The 23,505-nt window shown below is 42.0% G+C and overlaps 1 protein-coding gene across 1 annotated transcript in view; it reads right to left on the bottom strand.

Annotated features, from left to right (window-relative positions):
- Positions 1–23,505, bottom strand: part of LOC107692562 (glutamate receptor ionotropic, NMDA 2D-like) — a 74,773-nt gene that overhangs the window by 6,045 nt on the left and 45,223 nt on the right. Inside the window, exons 11-12 of the mRNA XM_016491654.1 lie at positions 21,027–21,268; positions 17,331–20,811 (exon numbers count right to left, since the gene is read on the bottom strand). Coding sequence (XP_016347140.1) covers positions 17,614–20,811; positions 21,027–21,268 — 3,440 coding nt within the window. The 3' untranslated portion in view covers positions 17,331–17,613. The remainder of the gene's footprint in view (positions 1–17,330; positions 20,812–21,026; positions 21,269–23,505) is intronic.

The following is a 23,505-nucleotide window of genomic DNA, read 5'->3' as shown; positions in this document are numbered from 1 at the left end:
CACACACACACACACACACACACACACACACTTTGTTGTTTCATTTTGGTAGATTGCAGCCGAAATTACAAGAGCAGCGGTCATGCTGTGAACACAGGGAGGAATATTTCACAGCGCCTGTTTTACAATGCCCCACTCCTGCTCGTAAAAATGAACTATGGCAATGCTGAGTGGAAATACATTACCGTCATAAAGCACTCTACCACGCCCGCAGTACTCTGGGAACACACCTCTCTCACATAGAACAAGAGAGAGAGACTGTTTTGTTGCTGATTAGTTGCTAAAAAGCAGAGGGGCTGTGATAAAATGGAACAAAGGCAATAGTCACTGACTATCTGGAGGCTTGTTAGGGATGGAGGGAAGGTAGCTCAGTGTTGGAGACATCCACAACTCAAACACCTTTAGAAAAGCCATAAAAATCCTTCATTACCTCTTTGGGGGCCATAATTGTGTTAAAATGACTGTCACACATAGAAAAATTGCACATACAGATCTGTGTTAGAGATGCTGTCACAGTGCATTCCAACAGTAAAATACCCAGTACACAAAACCAGCATAACTTAATTCATCAGTGTGGATCATTATAAAATACCCCTCACATATTCACATTTTTATTTGCCAATATTTCAGTTTTTTTTTTTTTTGCTGACTGAGCTTTTTTAATTCTGACTGCATAATACTCCTATAAGCCCCAGCATTTCAGAACTAATTTCTTCCTCTTCATTTGCTGATAAAGTTTGAAGCAGTTTAAATCCAGAGAGCATTGATAACACAGGCACTTTTGCTTCAGGCACAAAAGCAGTGTTAAACTAACCTGAAACACGGCAGCCTATTTTCTGAAAAAGCACTGCATTCATTAAATCATCAGTGAGTCACTGACACCTCCTGTGTGACTTTTGACAGATATGGGGATGATGAGGCTGTCTAAATGAGTCTGAGGAATGGCAGGAGGATATTAATAGCTTCCTTTTTACAGGATTTTCCTTAAAGCTTTTGCTGGCTTTCTGTAGTGATTCTCATCTGAAAGGTTTTCATGAATGTGCAGATTAAAATCTGAGAAGTACATTTATACACTTGATTTGATGCGTGCACCTGTACGCTTTTCTTGGAAAGAGATTAAATGGGCCATATTTTAGATTTTTGTAGTATTTCATTTATTTTTTCTCCCCGAGTTCCACTAGTCAAGGTTTCTTACACCAAAAGCAGTCATTATGTAGTTTTACACCATTTTTCATCCTTTCAGTATTATAATTGGGTAGCCTATTTTTGTTGCTATACCTTTAACACTTTTATATGTAAATGACTTATGATTGGTTTACCTACATGTACTAACTGCCACCTCAAAATATTGGTTGAGAAAAAAATTGTAGTACAAAAATAAAACAACGCAAATATTACAAAATATAGCTTAAAAAGTGTATAAATACACTCGTATTTAGTGTATAAATGTATAAATACACTTGTTTTTCTAAAGAAACACTGTCCAACAGCAACACCAGCAGGTAAAGTTACAGCGGGAGTCTGCGTCTCTCTTGCCTCCACTGAGCCCATTGAGTTTTAACAGCATGCAGTGATTTTGGTGTGGGGTAATTGAGAACGAATGGGGGAAAGTCACGGGAGAGGAGGCAATGCTTCCATCGCGATATGATTGGACATGACTGGTTATGTTCGGCTGTGATTAGTTCATGCCTCTTGTGTTTATGTGTGTTCCAGGTTCGTGAATCAGTCTGAATAAAAAATATAATGGTGTTAATGGAAAGACTAATTTAAAAAAGTAACTAAAGCCCCGTTCAGACTACACAATTTTAGCCCGATTTTGGCACGATGTGCTTGACGTAGGGTGTCGTGGGGATTTGCAAACAAATTGTTTCATCTCGTGTAGTGTGCCATAGTGCAAGACAACCGATGCATGCCATGTCTGCGATGCTTCACGACGTCAACACAGAAAGTCTATTTTTTTTTCCTGTTGTCCATGACAAGTTCCGTCACAGCTATGACACAAGCCAATAGGAACACAGAAGCGCCTTCGTACATGCTTTCAAACATGCCGAAATGAAAGAGAGACCACGGTATTGGTCCTGCTAGGTGTAATTTTACAATGGAGGATGTTCGTGGAGCTATGGCAATACTCCTGCATTTATGATGTTTTCTTGAGGGATTACCGCAACAGAGTGAAAAAGGTCAGTTAAAAACTATTTTACCTCAGTTCTCTTTGACAGTCCTCTTCATTCAGGTCCAGAATTGTGTCTACTGTCAGGTTTTCTTTCTTTTTGGGCTTTTCTGAGATAAGACAGGGCAGAACATGCTGTTTGCTAGCCATTGTTTGTTTACGCTCATGTCACCACCTGTCTAGTCCCGCACAATTGACGACAGCATGCACATCGTTAAAGACGACAAGCGAAGAATTTTGAAGAATGAAGAATCGTGTAGTCTGACATGTTTCTTGTTCATGACATGACAAGATTTTAGGAGACAAAATCGTGTAATCTGACACAGTGACTGTCATAACGGACAAAAAAATTGTGTAGTCTGAACGGGGCTTTAGATATATAACCACTGTGTTAAATTAAAATAAGACTTGAAATGGCCTGAAAACATGATCTGTAGGAGTTTTTAGTGACTAATCAGCTTGGTGAAATTTAAAGTAAACCTCTTTTTCGCCGAAAAATAAAAAAAAATAGTTAAAAGTTAACTATTAAAAAGAATGGCTGAACAGTTCACAAATAAAATATATATTTTAAATTGTTACTTGAGATATTATTTTGTAATACATTTAAAATGCTTAAACACAAACTTAAATATGAAAACACTAACTGTCAGACTTTGTTCCGTGTTTTGGTCTCATGTGCCTTCCTTGCCCATATTTGGTCATCTTCCGTTTCCTGTCCCCATTGTGTTGAATTAATTCCAGGTGTTCCCCATATATTTCCATTGATCCCAGGTGTGTCTCGTCATCCCCTCGTACTTTCTGTTAACATGCTTGGATACAGCACTCTGTGAACAGCCAGCTTCTTTGGCAATGAATGTTTGTGGCTTACCCTCCTTGTGAAGGGTGTCAATGATTGTCTTCTGGACAACTGTCAGATCAGCAGTCTTCCCCATGATTGTGTAGCCTAGTGAACCAAACTGAGAGACCATTTTGAAGGCTCAGGAAACCTTTGCAGGTGTTTTGAGTTGATTAGCTGATTGGCATGTCACCATATTCTAATTTGTTGAGATAGTGAATTGGTGGGTTTTTGTTAAATGTGAGCCAAAATCATCACAATTAAAAGAACCAAAGACTTAAACTACTTCAGTCTGTGTGCATTGAATTTATTTAATACACGAGTTTCACAATTTGAGTTGAATTACTGAAATAAATTAACTTTTCCACGACATTCTAATTTATTGAGATGCACCTGTAGTGTTCCCTGTTTTTAGTTCAGCATCCGGTATTGTTCATGTCTACCTGTGCTTCGTGAGTTTTTCTTGTTTCCTTATTGTAATTAAACTTCTCTGGATTGATGTACTCCTCGTCTCCCTCCATTCCTTCCTTCATACTCCACTCAGTAGTGCAACCGTGACAGAATACCGTACCAAAAAGAGATGACTGCAGCTGAGGACGTGCTGTGGGGTTTGCGGCAGGGCGGTCTGAGGTTGGAGCGATATGTGGAGGGTTTTCTCGAGCTCTCTAACCGGGTGAGATGGCACGACGCCGCTCTAGGTGCATGCTTCCTGCTGGGGTTGGATGACGAGATAATCCGCTGCGATCTTCCCATGTGTGATTTTTCCCCAGATTGAGCTGATTATTCTTGTGCTGTTCTTAAATGGTTCAGATTTTGAAGTGGAAGAAGTAAAGAAACTTCCCAAGCCTCATCATCCAACTCCCGCTCGAACGCGCCGCATCTCCCCAGCTCACCCCACGCCGAGAACCTCCACATACCACTCCAACGGCTCCAGCCCGCCGGCCGTGGCTCACACAAGCCCGCCGGCCGTTCCCGAGTCAGGCCCGCCGGCCGCGCTGTTGTCAAGCCCGCTGGCCGCTACAATGTCAAGCACGCCGGTTACCGCAACGACAAGCCCGCCGGCTGCCCAGTTCACCCATAACCAAAGGAGGAGGACGAAGAGAAAAGGACTGTTTCCAGTGTCGGCTCCAGCCCCAGAGCTCGCTCCAGTGTCGGCTCCAGCCCCTGAGTTTGCTCCAGTGCCAGCTCCTCGAAAGTGCCTTGCTCTGCCTGCTCCTACAGAGCGCCCTCCAATGCCAGCTCCTCGTAAGCGCTTCCCAGTTCCCGAGTCTAGCCCAGTGAAGGCTCCTGATCCCTCGTCGAGCCCAGGCAGTGCTCCAGATCCGGCTCCAGATCCCCAGTTAAGCCCAGGGAGGGCTCTGGATCCCCAGTTAAGCCCAGGGAGGGCTTCGGATCCCCAGTTAAGCCCAGGGAGGGCTTCGGATCCCCAGTTAAGCCCAGGGCGGGCTCCAGTCCCCTGTCATGGCCTACGGAGGGCCTCAGAGCCCGTAAGCGTCCCCAAGTATTTTTTTTAGGGGTGGGTAGTAGGGCTCCAGCCGTAGAGGCCGAGGCGGGGGCCGCGGCCTAGGAGGCTGCTCCGCCATGGCCTCCTGAGTTCCCTACGCCACCATGGCCTCCTAGTCTGCCTGCTCCGTCATGGCCTCCTAGTCTGCCTGCTCCACCATGGACTCAGAGTCTGCCAGATCCGCCATGGCGCCCCGAACTGCCAGATCCGCCATGGGTCCCGAAACGGGCGCCACCCTGGAGGCCTTCCGTCCGTTAACCTCTTAATCTTCCGTTTCCTTACCCCATTGTGTTGAATTAATTCCAGGTGTTCCCTGTTTATTTCCATTGATCCCAGGTGTATCTCGTCATGTCATGTGTGAACGAGACGATTTAGCGATCCATCTGAAGTTGACCAATCAGAAGATGACAAAAACCATATAGTCTATAATAATTTTAGTTTAATTATACAGTTCTATCTTTTATTTGTTATTCCGAATGTGCCAAATTTGCTGTCCGGCTTTATGAATGAATATGCATGTTGCATTTCCGGCAAAACGAGCAGAAATTCAGAAATGGCCTAACTGTTACTCCCTCGAGTTCTTTATGAAGAACAGAAAGTCCACGCTTTTCTCTGCCATGTCCTTTGTCTTCGTTTTTTTTTTTTTTTGGATGTCACAAGCCGCCTGCCACAAAGAAAACGATTTCGTCCTCAGAATCCATATTTTTATGAATGGCGCGAAACGTAATGCTTACGTCAGAGTTTGTAAAATCGTAGTAAATTCGTGTCGTGTGTGACTACCTCCATACGATTTTCGGATAAACTCAATCGTGACATGTGCCAGAGCTCACGACGTTCCGACCTTCAGAATCGCATCGTGTATGCCCGCCTTAAATGGTGTTCCCTGTTTTTAGTTCAGCGTCCGGTATTGTTCATGTCTACCTGTGCTTCGTGAGTTTTCCTTTGTTTCCTTATTGTAATTAAACTTCTCTGGATTGATGTACTCCTCGTCTCCCTCTGTTCCTTGCTCCATACTCCACTCAGTAGTGCAACTGTGACACTAACTTAAAAATATAAAATAGAATAGTTTCTTTTTCTGATAGTGAAGTAATGTTTATTTAAACAAGAATATGTGACTGGGACACAAATTTACATTTGATTAAAAAAAACTAGGGCTGGACAATAAATCAATATTCATATATATCACGATATAATTTTTTCAATAACGCTGATATGATTTTTAAACACATTTCCGATATTTCAGTATACATTACTGTGTTTCCCATGCATTGATTTATTTGTGGAGGTTGACTTCATTGAATAAACATGAGCACTGCACGTATCAAAATCAAAACGCGGGTGCAGGTGTTTTATCTGGATGTATCTTTGAGGGCAACCGACTGTCTTCAGGCATTTTCATTTTATCTGATAAAGTAGCGTTCATAAGCGCAACGCTGTTTTGTATACAGCCGTTACCGGGGAAACCACAGTTTCTGCTGCTCCAAAAGAGCCTTCTGCTGGCAGAGAATGAGTTTGCATTTTCAATAAGCCTGTCTCCAGCAACATGTTTTTGTTGTTGCTCACTCTTTTTTTCTGTTTCCTGGAGCAACTCTGAGCACTTTTCATATTCTTTATCCTGGCTGAAGCACTATTGTTGCAAACGATAAGAATAATCGGCCTATGTTACATTTTAAAGTGAAAGATATTAATATTAATAAGGTGAGTCTGATTAAATATACTGATTAAAAACAGCACCTTTTATTTCACAATCTTAATGTCCATTATATTTATGTGATATATATTTCATATTTCCAAGGGGTCAGACATTTGCTGCTTGGCATGGACCAGTTAGACCTGCTAGTAGATGTTATAACTACACCATTCTCCTGCCAAAAAGCATCTCTCCTTATTGACCTTAAAAAATGGCAGTGTATTATGTAAATTTTTATTATATTATAGTAGATTTTGTCAGTGCCCATTTTCTTTGGAATGATCTTAAAAGCATGAAATGGGCTTATATTTATCCCTGTCTGCTGCCTTTGGCGTCACAGCTCATGTACCGATGGGACAGTCATTAGTAAATAGCTTGGAACTGTGGCATCAGTCAATCAGCATTGTCATTACGTCATTTTTCTGCGGCTGATCAGTCACATGACATTTATGGCTCAGATGATTGGCTTAAAAACCTCTATCTATTGCAATTAAAGACCGCCTTGATTATTTCAAATATACTTTATACAATGTGACTATTTAAATTGGTAGCCACTCTGCTTAATTTAAAGGAATAGTTCACATTTTCTTTTTTCACCCATCTGAGATGTAGATGTAGAGTTTGTTTCTTCATCTGATATCAGCAGATTTGCAGAAATTTTGCCTTACATAATTTTTTTAAAAGCATCACAATAATGACTGTCATCAATTAACATCTTGTGAAGCAAAAAGCTGCATGTTTGTAATAAACAAATTCACCATTAGAATGTTTTTAACCTCCCTTTAAAATAAGAGTCCTCCAGCCATAATATTGCTTTCTCCAGTGCAAAAAGTTACCTCGTCTGATACAGGAGAGAAATACAAACAGAAGCAAGATTTAAAGTTAAAACAGCCAAATGAGGGATTTGTTTCTTACAGATATGCAGCTTTTCCCTTTAGAAGACATTAACTGATAGACTGGAGTCATGTAGATTATTGTGATGTTTTGCTCAGCTGTTTGAACTCTCATTCTGACGGCACCCATTCACTGCAGGGGATCCATTGGTGAGCAAGTAATGTAATGCTAAATTTCTTCAAATTTGTTCTGATGAAGAAACAAACCCTACATCTTGGATGGCCTGAGGTGGAGTACGTTTTCGGTTCATTTTCATTTTTTTGGTGAACTATTCCAACACAGACAGGCAAACAAGCAGTTAGACACCCATCAAGAAGCCAAACACGCACATACTGTAGCAAAATCAGCAGTTTGCTTTATTTCCTGTCTGGCCAACTAATCACTCTAATTAGCTTAATTACTCAATTAGCTACTCAGGTATAACAAGTCGCAGAATGCAATACTCCTCAAGAATCCAGATAAATGAAGGTCAAAAGAGTAAAGATCCATCCGTTTCAGCCTTCTAAACCACAAGCTGCTCTGTTGTGTCGTAACATTTGGAAATTCACATCCATCACGGTAACACTGATCTAAATAACTCTCTCTTCCAAAAAGCAAGGATTTATTTCTCAAAGGGAAGCTATGTAACTGGCAGCTATGTGGTCAGAAACCATAAAACGCATAACAAATTATGCAGATTTTTTTTTGTTGCTGTTGTTTAATTATTTTCTGACACCATTGTTCAACCACACATTAGTGGCTTTGAGAGCTTTGTAAGCGGCTTATGATATACACTTATGAAATATTTGTTTACAGAAAGATAAAGGTAGATTCAGAGGATTAGAACATCAAAGTGCATCTTTTTCTCTCTCTCTCTACTGTACAAAGCGGACAGAGTTCATACTGGCCACAAGCCATCAGCTTATTAGTCCTGACATTGCACTAATGAAGAGGAAAAATTCTGCATCTATACAATCCCCAGCCTTCTTTTTTTCTGCCTCCCCTCTCTCTCTCTCTCTCTCTCGCCGACCAGAATCTGACCAATTACATGAATCTATTACAGCAAAATGAAAACATCCAAATGTGTTTGTGTCTGATCTTGCTTTTCCAACTTTCAAATGAAATTAGACACAAGTTACATTTCAGAAACATTGCTTCTGGAAACCAAAAGGCACCAGCGGATTGCTTCTGCTTTCCCACAGAAAGGTATTCAACTGTGGCATCTCATAATGATCTAGTTTGAAATAAGCATATGTGTCTGTTATTATTAACTTTTAATTTTTATTTACTTTAAAGGGATGTTACTATTGGAGAACTCAGAGCTTGTTTCATGTGTGTAGTGAACGACACAAACAGCTGCAGAGAATCCAAAGGCCTTTGAACCGACAAAAATAACTGGCAAAAACAAGCATCTTTAATCGCCTCTGCGACGTATGCAGCATTTGCTCACAATGGTTTTATCTATAAAAGCAGCAGCGAAGTCCTGCAAGACAAATTGATATTAACGCTAATGTCAATAATGATGAGAGACGAGCACTATCTCATGTGAAGTTGGAGTATGCCCCCGTGGATTCTGGGTAATTTGTCATTCGGTCCCAGCACAGTAATGTGTGCGTGAAAAAAAGGAGATCCGACAGGATTTGCTTTGTGGATGAAAAGATGAAAAGGAGCTCTCTATCTCTCTCTGTCTTTCCCGGTCTTGTTTTATTTTTTTATTGAGAGATCAAGTCGATGTGCTGGTGCACCCTGCGGCACGCTGGGCTAATGATGAAAGAGAGAACATTGCCGCTTCTATCATGTGCTGTATGTGTGCAAATGTGAATGTATGAGCTTGTGTGCTTCAGCTTCAAATCCAGCTACTAACACTTTCTTCGCTCGCTCGCGCACACGTGTGGTGTTAATCTGAGCATTTATGCTATAGTGAGAGGATAAGTGAGGACTCGGATTCTGCTGTGCCGTGGCAGAACTCTTCATACCCGTGTGGCTTTTGAGTGACATAAACACGGCTCAGTGTTGATCGATGCACAGACATCAGCACACCCCAGAGATGGATAATCTACAGCCGCTGAAAACACTCCCAAAACGAGGCTGAAAGCTCTCCGCCATCATACTGATAACACTAGATATAGTGCACTCCAGCTATCTCGCTCACAGCATATGCATAAAACACAAGATATCCGGCAAGCTCTTTCTCGCCCCAGCGGGCACACATACACACCCGTGGCCATGGTAAGTGAGGACGAGGAGAATAAGGGTTGAATTCCAACATCAAAGGTTATTTTTTAGTTAGATATGCTTGTGTTTCAATAATGTTTTTTTAAAGGGATAGTTCACCCAAAAATGAAAATTCTGTCATTATTCACTCACCCTCATGCTGTTCCAAACCTGTATGAGTTTCTTCTGTAGTTACCAAAAAATCAAAGTTTTTTGGTAACTACTGACTTCCACTGTATGGACAAACTGTGATTTTTCAAAATATCTTCTTTTATATTCCACAGAAGGAAAAAGTAGCTAAATGATGACAAATTTCATTTTGGGGTGAAATATCCCTTTAATTTTAGCCTGGTTGGGCTGACACTAAAGGTGCAATCACATTCACCATTATTTGGCAGCAGAAATCCATTTCTATAGAAATCGAAGCAACGTGGAATTTTGCAAAAGATTTCCACATGCAGATTTTGCAACAGGTTCAAGTTGGTTAATGAATTTTGATGCATTTACCAACAAAAAGCTGCTTGGTTTGAAAGTGACATCTGCATGAGCTGTGTTTCATACATCAAAAATGTAGATTTTTGTCAGCAACACAATATTAAAAAAAAAAAATTATCTAAATGTGACTGCACTTTATTGTATCTACAACTTTATGTATGTTTCCTAACTACTTTTATGCTTTAGTTTTATACTTTTATAGACTTTATTAAGCACCAGAAGTGTCATAAAAACGTCTAAAACATTTTCTGAAAAGAAAAAATATCATCAATAGGCAATAGGTTTTCTTTCAAGTAAGTTTTATTGTGAATTTTGAAATATTGCATTAAAAAATGCTGGATGGAAACACTAAGATGTGAATTAAATTCCCAAAATGTGCTTAAAATATTTATATGCTTTCCTAAGGTAAACAAATCCCTGAATAAACATATATAAATCCTGAATAAATTCCTAGATGCAGAAAAAAAGTCATGTGATTTTCTCAAGTCATGTTATTGAATAATTTGCTTCTAAAAGACCCCAGTGGCTAACTTCTGTTTCCTTTATTTTATGTCAGTTTCTCTGTAAGTTGATGGTTGTTTTTTCCAATACAATGGAAATGCTGCTTTATTCGTTTGTTTTTGCAATATTTCATTTTCTTTTTATATAAAGTTGCAACTTTGGAACAGAGCTAATAATACTATTTTATATTATATTAATAATCTAACTACCCATCTATCTATCTAGACTAAGTTCAGTTTTAGAAAAGAGAAATTGTTTTAAGACCCTTATAAGCATGTAGGCTTGCACATATAACTCATTAATATCTTTTGTATCACAAAAGAGGATTTTTTATTAATATTGTGCATGACTGTGTGCAGTTTGTATTTGTCATGTTAACTGACAAGGAGAGGAAGATCACAGCTCATCATGGCTCTGCGTACAGAGATGGTGGCTTATATAAGGTCAGGTCTTGTCTTCAAAGATCAAAGCTCAGATCACATCGCTCAAAGGAAGAGAGAGGGGGGAGTTTCAGAGAGACACGTACCAAAAAAGTGAAGAAAGTTCTTACCGAGATACAAGAGAATTTACTTTATCCCCCCGGCAGGCATGTGTGGAAGGCAAGACACTCATTCTCATCTGCACAGACGTACACAAAAACAAACCTTCCCATGTTCACACGCAAATACATTTACAAGATAAATAAGAAAAGGCAATGAGTATTTTAAAGAGAGTATTCTTTATGAAGCAATTCTTAGCACTGACCCCTTCAAACCCCTTCCCAGGACATGATGTCAAAACCAAACAAAATCTGATTGGTGGAGGAATTCTGTCTGGACTGTACAGTACAAAGGCAATAAACATCCTCAACTGATGCCCGTCACACACATACACACTCACATTGCCTTTAGTTACAGTGCAGTTTACACAATGCCACATCAATCCAAGTAAAAAATAGTGAGCAAGCTAAAAACATATCCAAAATATGTCTTAAACAATAATAATAAAATGCTCAAAAAAATAAATTTTAGCTGTTAAGACAAAGTGAAGCAGTAATTATTTCATTCTTTTCCTTCTGCATTTTGAATGGGAGATGGGATTACATGATTATGAATGTGATGTGACATGGAGGACCCTGTTCAAATATGGGTTTCACAACATGTAAGATGTAAAAGCACTTTCGTTGCATGAGAAAGCAACACTAGAGTAAGTTTCCAGCCTTGCGTCTCAGACGTTATTGTTGGTGTACAGCTGCAGTTGTGGAATAAGGGTAGGCTAAGTAAAGCATGTAGTGGTCTATCACAGGGGCTGACCTGCTTTCACACAAACACACACACACACACACACAGATCTCTGCTCAGCTGTGATCAAGAGGGAAGTGCTGCACTTTTATCCGTCGAGCCGCCTGTCAAGTAATGCCTCACATCATGGTGCCAACAGCTACCTGGAGCTACTCTGAGCCTCAAGCTCCTGAGGGGGAGAGAGCAAGAGAAAGTTCTAGAGCACCTGCAGGATTTGGTATCCATGAAGCTGCAGCAAGTGTGTGTGTGTGTGTATGTCTGTCCTGAGTGAGTCAATTATGTATTATAGCAGCCCAATGAGTGAGAGAATAGTGTGGAAACGGCTGAATAATCTGGTAGAGAGGTACGGAGGAAAAAGAGACAGATACTTTGTATTGATGTGTATATATAATGCATGTGCACCACACTCTCTCACACATGCACAATCAACACATAAATAATGAAACACTTACAAAGCTTTACAGTATGTGCAGTACAAACCTGCGTATAATCTGTTTCCCTTCTCTTACTCGTTCACTCACTGAGTACAGACCCTTAAATTTATTACGTCACTCATTAGCAAGCACAAATGGAATATGAGGACTTTAAGTTTTTGCACTGAATTTAAAGGTGAAATTAAAACTTCTAAATGCCTACTGGTAGCTGAAAGCTTATCATTTAATAAACTACCGTTCAAATATCTGAGGTCAGTAACATTTTTTACTTTTTCTCTTCATGCTTAACCAACGCTGCATTCATCTGATCAAAAATACAGTAAAAGGGGCCATGCACAACAGACACACATCATGGTGCTGTCTTTAATTACTCAATAAAGACCAGGGTTGCCCCTGCTCCTGGAGAGCTACCTTCCAGTAGACTTAAGTTCCAACCCTGCTTCAACACATGTGTCTGTAATTCAGTAGCCATGAACACCTTGATTAGCTGGTTCAGGTTTGTTTAATTAGAGTTGAAGCTAAACTCTGCAGTATGCATTTATCCCATCCAAAGTGCACACACACAGCAGTGAACACACACACACAGTGGGCAGCCATTTTTTTGCTGCGGCGCCCGGGGAGCAGTTGGGGGTTCGGTGCCTTGCTCAAGGGCACCTCAGTCGTGGTATTGAAGGTGGGAGAGAGCGCTGTACATTCACTCCTCCCACCTACAATCCCTGCCGGTACGAGACTCGAACCCGCAACCTTTGGGTTACGAGTCCGACTCTCTAACCATTAGGCCACAACTTCCCCTTTTTTTTTTACTATTTTACTACAAACTAAAAATGGCCGATGCCCAGAAAAGGATGACATAGGAAAATTAGGTATTGTTTGATTCAGTATGCCATTCCAAATCTAACGAGACCAATCTTATGATTTTTAGCCACACTGGTCAGCAGTTATAAACAGAATGAACACAGAATTTAAACAGAAAACAGAACACATGTCAATTTGTTAAATATTTTTTGACCAGTAGGAGATGCTGAAACTACTCATGTGCCCGCAGGTCATGCTTGTTATAACACATACCAAGTTTGGTCAGAATTCGCTAAAGTGTTGTGAAGATATAGCCTTATATCCATTTTGCACAAACTTCGTCAAATTCGTTAACGCGCTTTACAAAAACGGTTTGGTATATCAGAAAGCTTTTGATAACTTTTTGCCAGAATACTCTGAAGATGATCTGAGCCAAATTTGTTGAAAATTTGACAAACCGTCTAGGACGAGATTTTTTGGAAAATTCTAAATTGCGTAAAAAATCTTGACCCATAGAAATGTCAATTTTGGAGTAGAGTTGGAGTTTTAGACTCAGCATGAGCCATGGAATCAGAGGGACAATTTTTTTGCTTTTAGACTTCAAAAGTTATTAGCAGAAACATGAGTGCAATTTGGCCTGTTGGTGGTGCTAGAGAGTTTGAGATAGACATTCCAAATGTGCTATGGTTAATATTGAGACTGTCCTCTATCTGTGTGCCAAATTTCATAACTTTCCCGCAAGTGGTTCTATAGGCTGCCATAGACTTCTAGAGCGGAAGAAGAAGAAAACTAACAGACACAATAGGTGCCTAAGCACCTTTGGTGCTTGGCCCCTAATAACTGTTTTCTATTCTGAAATATAATTTATTACTGCGATTGCAAAGCTGAATTTTCAGCAGTCATTACTTCAGCAGTCATTACATCAGAAATCATTCCAGTATGCTGATTTGGTGCTCAAGAAACAATTCTTCTATTATTACCAATAGTGAAAACAGTTAAATATTCTCTGAGAATCTCTGATGAAAGTTCAAAACAGCAGCATTTATCTGAAATAGAATTTTCTAACATTATAAACGCCTTTACTGTCCCTTTTGATCAATACTGAATAAAAGTATGAAAATCTCACTGACTCCAAACTTGAACAATAGTGTAAATGAACATACAAGATGTATCAGATGTGCGTAACTTTTTAAAGGATGCCGTTTCCTAATTTTGGGCACAGATTCCGTGTAGGACATAAATAGCTAGAATTACTGATAGCAAATGAGAAGCACACACATAATGCATCAGTGTGGTTGCATCAGTGTAGAAAAGAAAACTATGCTTTTCCCTCATGTACTGACACTCAAACATGCAAACAAACAGTCACACTGAATCTAAAATAGCAGCTGACCAGCCCTTAACACAATATGTGACTTTAATTTCCCAGCCAAATATTGACCACCAATGACAATTCTAGCAACAATATCCAACCCTGTACTTTGTCTATTTCACAATCAGGTCACCAGTCTAAACGGATGAGGGGAGGGGATGAAGCCTTTGGTGAGTGTTTGTTTGGCGGTGGGATGACTTATCTATTGCCTACTATGATATGTACCTCCTAACCAACATGAGTCAGTATGCCAACATTATTTTACAGTTAGTTTACACACATTACCCCATCTAGTCAGCACAGTAACAGTGAGTTGTGTACAGTACAGCCCAGACTCTCACTACAGTGTCATGGTCATCAGGTACAACTCTTCAGTCACATTTTCAGTCGTTTATCAATTACATCATAACTTTAATTGATCATTATCTTCAATAATCAACTAATAGGAGCAGGAACACAGTAGCTACTGGTCTCTGTTTTTTTTCTGGTTTTGTTTTTTGCTAACTGAGAGAACATACAGAGGGATAAACAGAGAGATTAAAAAATATCTAAAAAAGGAAAATGCCAGAGGTACATTGTTTAAGTTGCCTAATCAATGGTTCTGTGGAAAAAAAGATCACGAGAAAACTACAGAATAAGAAGAAATCAGCAGTTAGACTGATGGACTGGTGGGTGATTGAATGGATGGATGGAATACTAACTGGCTAGATGGAAAGCTGGAATGGCAGAATGTCAAAAGGACAGACGCAGCGATAAGGACGCAACACAACATGAGCAAAGGGCATAAAACACAAATGATCTGAAAGCTATTTAGGTAGTATCAGAGTAATTGTGAAGATTTGCTATAAATAATGAAAAGATGGACAGAAGGATGGATGGATGAAAGGATATTAGACTTGTTTCTCGTTTTTTCTTCACAGGCACTAATGTTTTCACAGTCATATAGGAGGAATCAAAATTCAAAAATGTCTCCAGAGTCTAGAATTGCTACAAAGCTAAAACATTTAAAACTATATCTACCACTTCCTCCAAGTATATCAAACTTAACTTATTATATATACCTGTCTGTATATATATGTATATATTTATTTGTACATATATATTTTGTATAGATAAATGATATGATGGCAATGAAAACTGAATACAATGGGCAATAAAATATCTAAGTCAATTCACAGTATAACATGATACATTATCAAAAACAGTATATAGAGATAATATTTCTTTTTGTTTTCAAGAAAAAAGCTACATGGGAATTATAAGTCCGTTCTGTACATGCAGTCACAGAATACTGTGTTAGCGCCTTCTGACTCAGTAAGGGTCAATGACAGATCAAGTGTACTCATGGCACACTATATTAATTCAATCATTCTACATCCATCTCCCTGCCCCCCGCCACGCTTCCATGCCGGGTGCGGTGGACTTTCTGCTGACACACCCGTATTCCCAGCATTGGAAGAAACGCTGACCGAGGGGATTAAGCGGCTGTGTGTGATTCGGTTTACACAACACACAATTCAATACCTGAGCTTGTTATTTCTTGACTCATGCGATGACACGTGGGTCTTTAAAAAGTGGAAAAGCCCTAAATTTCACTGCAAATGATGGCGAACCTTCCCCAAGTGGTCTTGTTTAAATGAACAAGATATGAAAGGGAGACAAACATCACTTATTTCCGCGTGATCAGGTGTATCAAATAAAGGGCAATCGAATCTGTTGATCTGTGACGACATGTACAAGCCCTCTATGCCCCCCATAATAAAAGTGTAATTGTCACTTCTTGTGATGTGTAACTGCATCCAGAATGCTACAAAATCTACCGCATATCTACTTTTTGCTAAATCATTTCAAAGCTACATTCAACTACAACATGGGCAAATAAGCGGTGCCTGACGTCAAATAGATATTCAGAAACTGAATCTCTGTATGACTGACATCAATTCTTTCGCCAAAATAAATGGTGTAGGATGCTTTTGGCTCAAAATCGATCAGTATTGTGTTTGTCCTTGACTCCTCATTATCATATGTTAACGTTTGCACTGACAAGAGTCAGCAACTTGTGCTTTATTACATGCAACTCTGCACTGGAAGTAGGCTTGACTTGAAAATGCACAATCAGTGACAATGACAGCCTCAGCTCTTCTAAACAATGCCCTTTACCATCCCAGAAATGCTGTAAGCTGTCTGTTCCAGTTCTAACATGTGATGATTAAGGAACAAAACAACAGGCATGATCCACTCATGGTCCACCATTTGTGATAATCGTTAATGTAGTTTTTAATATTATGTAGCCATCTAGTGCCAATCATAAATATTGCAACCCATCATGGTTTGATGAAAGAGAAGTATTGCTTGTATGCAAAGAAAGGACCATTGTATTGGGCAGTGCCGTGGATCTAGTTTTGACAATTTGAAAATTCTGATATCAAAACAAAGAAATAACTTAGTAAAAATTGCCCTTGCATCTATAATCCCACTATTTAACATCAGACACAGCTGGTTTACCCTTTTGTTAAAATACGACCACAGTGAGAGCAATAAACAGCATTAAAGGAAAAGAAAACCTGAAGGGAAAAAATTATACAGGAAAAATTGCTACATTTTTGTTTGTGTTCTTATTGTTTTTCTTTTGAAGTATGTCTCTTTAGAACATAATGTCATCTCTATTTGATGTCAAAGTGACACCATGGCATTGGAGTTTTGATAGGACAACCAAAGTTCTGATGAGTGAAATGGCTCCATGTAAGTTCTGATTAGATATTAGATATTTCTACAGAAAGAGACATAGTTTACTCGTTTACTTTGAGGTCAAATTTAAATTTTCAATTTTCCAGCATGGCCTTGAAAGAGGAAGCCAAAGGGTGAAGGCATAACATCAATGTTGCAAGTGTCAAAAAGAAAAAAAGGGTATGTCTGTATCTATGTGCATCAGGTTGCCATGGAGACACTTTTTCAGTCAGTGGGTTGATGCTGATCATCTGAGCCTCTCCAAGACTGCATTCAGATTGAATATAGATTAATTCTGAGTCATCTGTAAATAAACTGAATAGTCAGTTTGAGCCACAGCAGTATTTGATGTCTGTCGTCACGTCGTATGTGCACGATGCAAAAATGTCTTTTCCTTGTTTGAGGGAGTGTATATGTGTAAACATGACATCATTACTCACAGAAAATCCCAGACATTTGCTATCCACTGTTCTCATTGGAGGAGAGGAGCACGGAGGACATCGTAATACTCAACTCAGACCGAAGATGGAGCACGGCTGGAGTATCCATTGTGACCGTGGCAGAATTTGTTGAGCCATTTCCTGCTTTGACTGTTGTTTCTTTGCTGCTCTGGTCACTGTCGTGGATGTTTTCCTCGTCTTGGTGCGGCACATGTATGTGCATCACACTCCAGCTGCGCTTCACAGTAGAGCTCACATACACACGCAGCAGCGAAGCCCCGTGTCATACTTCACTTTCTAGGCTTGAGAAATGGGCAGAACCACGACGTGAGCACAAACTCTTGGCTTTGAGTGGCAGGTGTGGGGAGTAGAATCGCCTTGGCTGGGGCACAGACCGAAGTCTTTGGTATTGAAGCTTAGCGCTGGCGGTGGCTGCCTGGGAGGAGCCGGAAGCACCCCCGGGAGAGAGCACAGGTGGAGGGGACATGGATGCAGAGGATGGAGGTGGAGGAATGGGCATGGGTAGGGAGTTGGGAGCAGAAGGTAGAGGCAATGAGGGCAGGAGTGGCTGAGGTGGGGTGGGTGATGGATGGGGTATGTGTTCGGAGAGCTGGGCTTGCTGGGAGCTAAGGTTGGACTGGCTTCCGGATTTGGATTTGTCAGGTTTAGGGGGTGGTTTGGGCCGAGAGCTTCCACTGAAGCTGTGGCAGTGGGGAAGCAGATCCTCCTGGCTGTGAGACTGAGTGCTGCTGTGTTTGTGGTGTATGTGGGGCCTACCGTGCCCATACTGTGTACACGTACATGATGCTGCGACTTGCATTCTCTCCCGAGACCTCTGACCTTTGCTCTTTGACCCACTGCGGCTTCGCTTCTCACCCTTCATCTGTAGTTTGTCGACTGACCAGTAGCGCCGTGGTGGTGGCAGAGAAGTGGGAGGGGGTGGCCACTGTGAACCTAGCCCTCCACTGCCTCCTCCAGATCCCCATCCAATCCCTGGACCCGAACCCCAAAAATCCCCTGCCAATCCCCATCCTTCTGCCCGACCCAAAATAGAGTCATCTCTACTGTTGACACTTCCACCTTTCTCTCGAGCAGGATACGTTCCAAAAAACCAGCCCCCACCCCCAATTCCACTAGCTCCACCCGCTCCTGTTCCTTCCCAGTATCTCTCAAAACGGCCAAACTCTCCTGAGGACCCCTCATCGGAAAAGCTTTCTTCTGTTCTGATTCTATCCCGTTCAGACTCTGACACTGCACCTCTCCCTGCCCGACGCACTCTCTCCTCTATTCTCTCTCTTTCTCGTTCTCTCTCTCTCTCTTCTTCCCCTTCTTCCTCCTCATCCTCAGAGTCCCACTCATGGAAGGACAAGCCTTCTCTTGTGTTAACTCGCCCCCTTTCATAGTGGAGAAGCAGTGGCTTGCGTTCTCCTACTCTCCCTTCTTCCTCTCTCTCTACCCCACTACTCCTCCGTCTCTTGGTCGAGGAGAGGAGTGTATGTAAAGAGGAGGGAGGGGAGGGTCCGGAGGCCTCCGTGCCACCTGCTTCACCTCCACTGACCGAGAATTTAACTGAAGAGGGGAGTTTGTTGAGATTGGGATAGCGTTTACTGGATGGTCGGTGTCGTGAATGAGAGCTTTTGGGTCTTCTCTCTCTGCCTCTACCTCCCCCACTTTCATCCTCTCGTTCATCCCTGTCATCCTCACCTCCATCTCTCCTCCCTCTTTCTCTCTCTCCCTCCCAAGCTGAAAGGCTGCCTTTGTCCACAAATCCACTGCGATATTGAGTGAAAAATGACGAGTACTCTCCCTCTCTATCCCCATCCCCCTCTCCATCTCTCTCTGCCTCAACATCACCCTCCTCTGGCTCCGACCGCTTGCCGGATGGCACCTTCTTCTTTTTTGTTTTCATTGCCTTCTTTTTCTTCTTTTTCACCTTACGACGCTTCCTTTCTCTTTCTCTTTCTCTTTCACGCTCCTCCCTCTTTTTTCGTTTTTTGTTTTTCTTCTTCTTCTTTTTCTTTTTCTCCTTTTCCCTCTCTTTCCTATGTTTCCTCTCTCTTTTCCTTTCTGTATCTCCCTGGGCTCCGCCACTTCTCTCCCTGTCCCTCTCTCTCTCTGCCCATCCTGCCCACCATTCCTGGAGCTGTGCTAGTTGACTGCCACCCCTTTCTCTCTCTCTGTCCTTCTTATGCTCCCTGTCTCCAAAGGTGCCCCACGGTTTGCGTGGGGGTATAGGAGGGGGAAGTCCATGAGTGAGAGATCTAGGGGAAAGTATGGACCGCTCTCGGTCCCTGGTTCTGTTGTGGCCCTGCAGAAGACTAGACTCTTCGGTCAGCTCATCCAAATCCTCCTCATCCTCTTCCTCAGCCTCTCTGTCTCTGGTGCTACGAGATGAAGCTGTGGAAGTGGATGAAGGAGAGGTGGAGCGTGAGGATGTGGCTGAGGATGTGGTTGAGGAGCTGGTGGTGGATGAGGAGGATGATGTAGAGGTGTAGGGTAGTGAGGGAGAGGGAGATGGAGGAGTGTAGCTTGGGGAAAGTGTGACTGGCACGGGGATGGGGAGAGGAGGAGAGGGTCTCGGTCTTCGACTCGCTTCCCTGCCTCCACCTCTCCGGCCCAGTGGCAGGATGTTCTCGTACAATGGGCCACCAGGTTCTTTGGGCTTTTTTGGTCGCCGTTTCCTCCAGAAGGATGAAGGGAGAGGGGGAGAGGGGTGCTGCAGCGGGGGGTTAGGTGTCAGTGGGGCTGGGGCCTGGCCTTTAGGAGGAAGTCTAGGAGTCCCCAGAGATTTAACCCCTCTACCCTGACCCCCTCCACCAGTACCCGCTCCCACCTTCTTCCCCATGCCATGGTCCATGCCCTTCTCCTGGTAGAAAACCACACTAGTTGGTGGGGGTTGTTGGTGGGCTCTGGGGACTGCTTTGGGAGTTTGAGAGCCTGTCTGTTGGTCCACACATGGCCCAAGTCCCTCTGGATCAATAGGTCCATAGTAGCGCTTATATCCATCTAGACCACTACCTGCACTTCCACCACCTGCCCAGGTAGGTGCCACCTTTTGAGGCAGGGGTCCTGTTTCTACTAGAGCTCCTCTCACACCCATGGAGGTCGTGGCACTAGTGGTTTTGGGTAGTCTCCAGCGGTCCACAACCGCCAACCTGCGATCTGGCCGGGGTAAGAAAGTAGTGCATGGTAGTGGAGCTCCTACAAGTTGAGTATTTGTGGGACCCAAGGCCGCTCCAGAATGAACAATTGTGGGAGGGGATCCAGGAAGAGGTGTTTTGTAAGACTGAGGAGGTTGAGGCTGTTGTGGTTGCTGCTGCTGCTGTTGCTGCACCATGGCAATGGCTGAAGTGGATACAGCTGAAGTGACCACATGTGAGGAAGAAGCAGGAACCATGGCAGTATGATGGTGGCCAGGAACTGTGCCTTTAGCCCCACCTTGTGCAGTTTCATCTTCAAAACTGCAGCAGCTATACATTCCCTAAGAGTACAAACAACAAAGATATAATAGTGAAATAAGTCATATTCTGATAATATGGGCAAATCAGTGTCAATTACATAAGCATCACTCTCATCTTATCTGTAATACCACAGGCATAGTCCATGTCACAGTCCTTCTCAATTTACCCAAATGCTCCCAAATAAATTTCTAGTGACTATTAATCAGTCACTCTCTCACTTCACACTCTCTCTCACCCTGCTGAAGGCGAGTAGGAAGTCCAGTTTGCCAGACTGGCCCATTTTGCTCATGCAGTGCCGTAGCCTCCAGTAAACCAGGTGTTCCCAGGCGAAGACCAGCAGACTTAGGCCCATGGCCACCAGTAGCATGTAGAAGACACCAGCCATGTTGTCTATGTCTAGTTTGGAGCTCATCACCTCAATTTTATCATTATGACAGATCCCTGAGAGCCAGAGACGCTCTAGCATCTCAATCTCATCTGAGTGGAAAGGGAAGAGAAAGACAAGGCATTAGCATTACTCGCTTTCTCTGTTAATAAGTGATACAACTACTTGGCACAGATGCATCAATAAAACATGTATGAATGCAGTATGGTAGTGACTTGCCTCTCCCACATGCCTGTTGTGGCAGGAAACAGATGCTAATACTAAACGTGTGTAAACCTATAGTAAGTCAGGTGCTATTTTGAGATCTTTAGAGTACTATATTGAAAACATTTCAGGTCAGATGTCTATTAAACAGGTCCCAGTGGGTAAAAAAACATTACTGTGAAGGTCTGTTTAGTTGCTGATCAAAAGGAGCAGACTGTTAATCCTGAAAGAGTGAAAGAAAGAGGAAGACAGCAAGAGGCCTGTAGGCTAGCAAAGGCTAGGTCCTGTGTAATGATCTACCCATATCCTCTTTTCCTCAGAGGGCAAAAGAGAAGACAAAAAAGGATGGACAGAAAAGTTCTTTGTCTTTTCAATGCTGCATTGTATCATGGGAAATGAGAGAATGTGGAGAAATAAGTAAAAGGCTGGTGGAAACGAAGAAGAGAGTGACTTTGTCATTATGACAAATAGCAGAAGCACCTATTCTATTCAGAGAGGGGGATGTTAACATAAAAAGTGGGATGAAGACAGATGGCAACAGGGGGAAACAACAGTATATGTGCATTGTTTATGTTGGTCTCAGTGTGTGCATGAGGGTGTGAAAGATGGAACAGAAAAGGGAAAATGAAATAAGATAGAAGGAGCAACAGAGTGATAGGCAGAGGGTGGAAAAACAAGAGGACAGACATGGAGACAGAACGGTGAAAGGGTGAGATCATAATCATTTAATTGTGTCGGAAGATGGTCAGGCCTGCTGCAAACTCAAGAGAAAATCAGAATCACACCTTCTATCTACAGAAAGACGAGCTTGTGAATTACCACAAACCTTTCTAGATAGAGGCATGTACTGCAGCATTTACTGCTTTGATGAGGACTGGCCAACAGCACCACGTTATCTCAGCTTGGGCCATCTCAAAACAATGCTGTGTAACATAATTAAAGCACATCATCACCCATCACACTGTAAATGACAGTTGCGTTGTTCTCACAAAGGTTGAATTATGGCGTCTGTCTCTTATGCTATCAAAACAAACTATCCAGCAAGCGCAACCTGTGGGCATTAATCACAATGTAGATGAGATGCCGCAGACACATCACATAAAGCATTTCACAAAAGAAAATGCAGTCAAGCAGGACGAAGAAGCGCAGGCTGAATTCCACATGGGACTTGAACAGATAACAGCACGAGCCTGGCTCGGATCCGAGCTCTGCCTCACTCTGTTGACACTGTCTATTCACCTCCTTCTGACTCCTGCCAGTGGCTCTGGCAAACCACTTCACTGACCACAGCCAAACTCAGCAGGTGTGTCATACTGGGAACATACATATACACACACAGCTACAGTATATGCTAACACACAGACACCGTTCACACACTTGCACAGCTTTACAAATACACACCCACACGTATAGTACAAATTCTAACACACGTACACATATTTTCACACTTTTGCTCTTGCTATAGCAGCTTCTGTTTGGCAAAGGAGCTCAGGGCTGGCATGGTTAAGTGGGCACATTTTAACAGTTAATGCTTTAGCAAGGTCTTTAAGCTCAGGCAGACAGCCAGTCTGTGCCATCTGCGTGACCTCAAACATCGTTCCCTGTACAGCCCCCTCTGATCCCGCCCTGACCCAAACCACTATCACGCTAAAGCAAACACTGCTCTTGGATCGGCCTTAAAGGTCAACACTTTTATAAACAGATTGGAAGTGCCACGGCATCTCTGACCACTGTAATAAGTCCTCTGAATTGTTAGTAAGTAGGGATGTAACGATTAACCGGGAGCTGGTTGAAAATCGATTAAAATATGTGACGATTCAAATCGGCTTATTGTTGTCATGTTTCATTCAGAACCATTGACATAGCGATACAAATGGGGTTAGGAGTTTATATGAATGTATCTCTGAGGGGAACTTACTGTCTTTAGTAAAGTTTAGATGGTATTTTTTCTTTTCATCTTGCCTCTGTATAATGCATATTAAAAGTTCATCAGTGCAGCGCTGCTTTGTTTACAGCGGAAACCATGGAATCGCTTTAAAGGGGTCATATGATACGATTTAAATTTTTCCTTTCTCTTTGGAGTGTTACAAGCTCTTGGTGCATAAAGAAGATCTGTAAAGTTGCA

Source organism: Sinocyclocheilus anshuiensis, unplaced genomic scaffold, assembly GCF_001515605.1.
Source record: "Sinocyclocheilus anshuiensis isolate Anshui unplaced genomic scaffold, SAMN03320099.WGS_v1.1 scaffold831, whole genome shotgun sequence".
Lineage (NCBI taxonomy): Eukaryota > Metazoa > Chordata > Actinopteri > Cypriniformes > Cyprinidae > Sinocyclocheilus > Sinocyclocheilus anshuiensis.
This window is presented reverse-complemented; position numbering and strand designations above follow the sequence as displayed.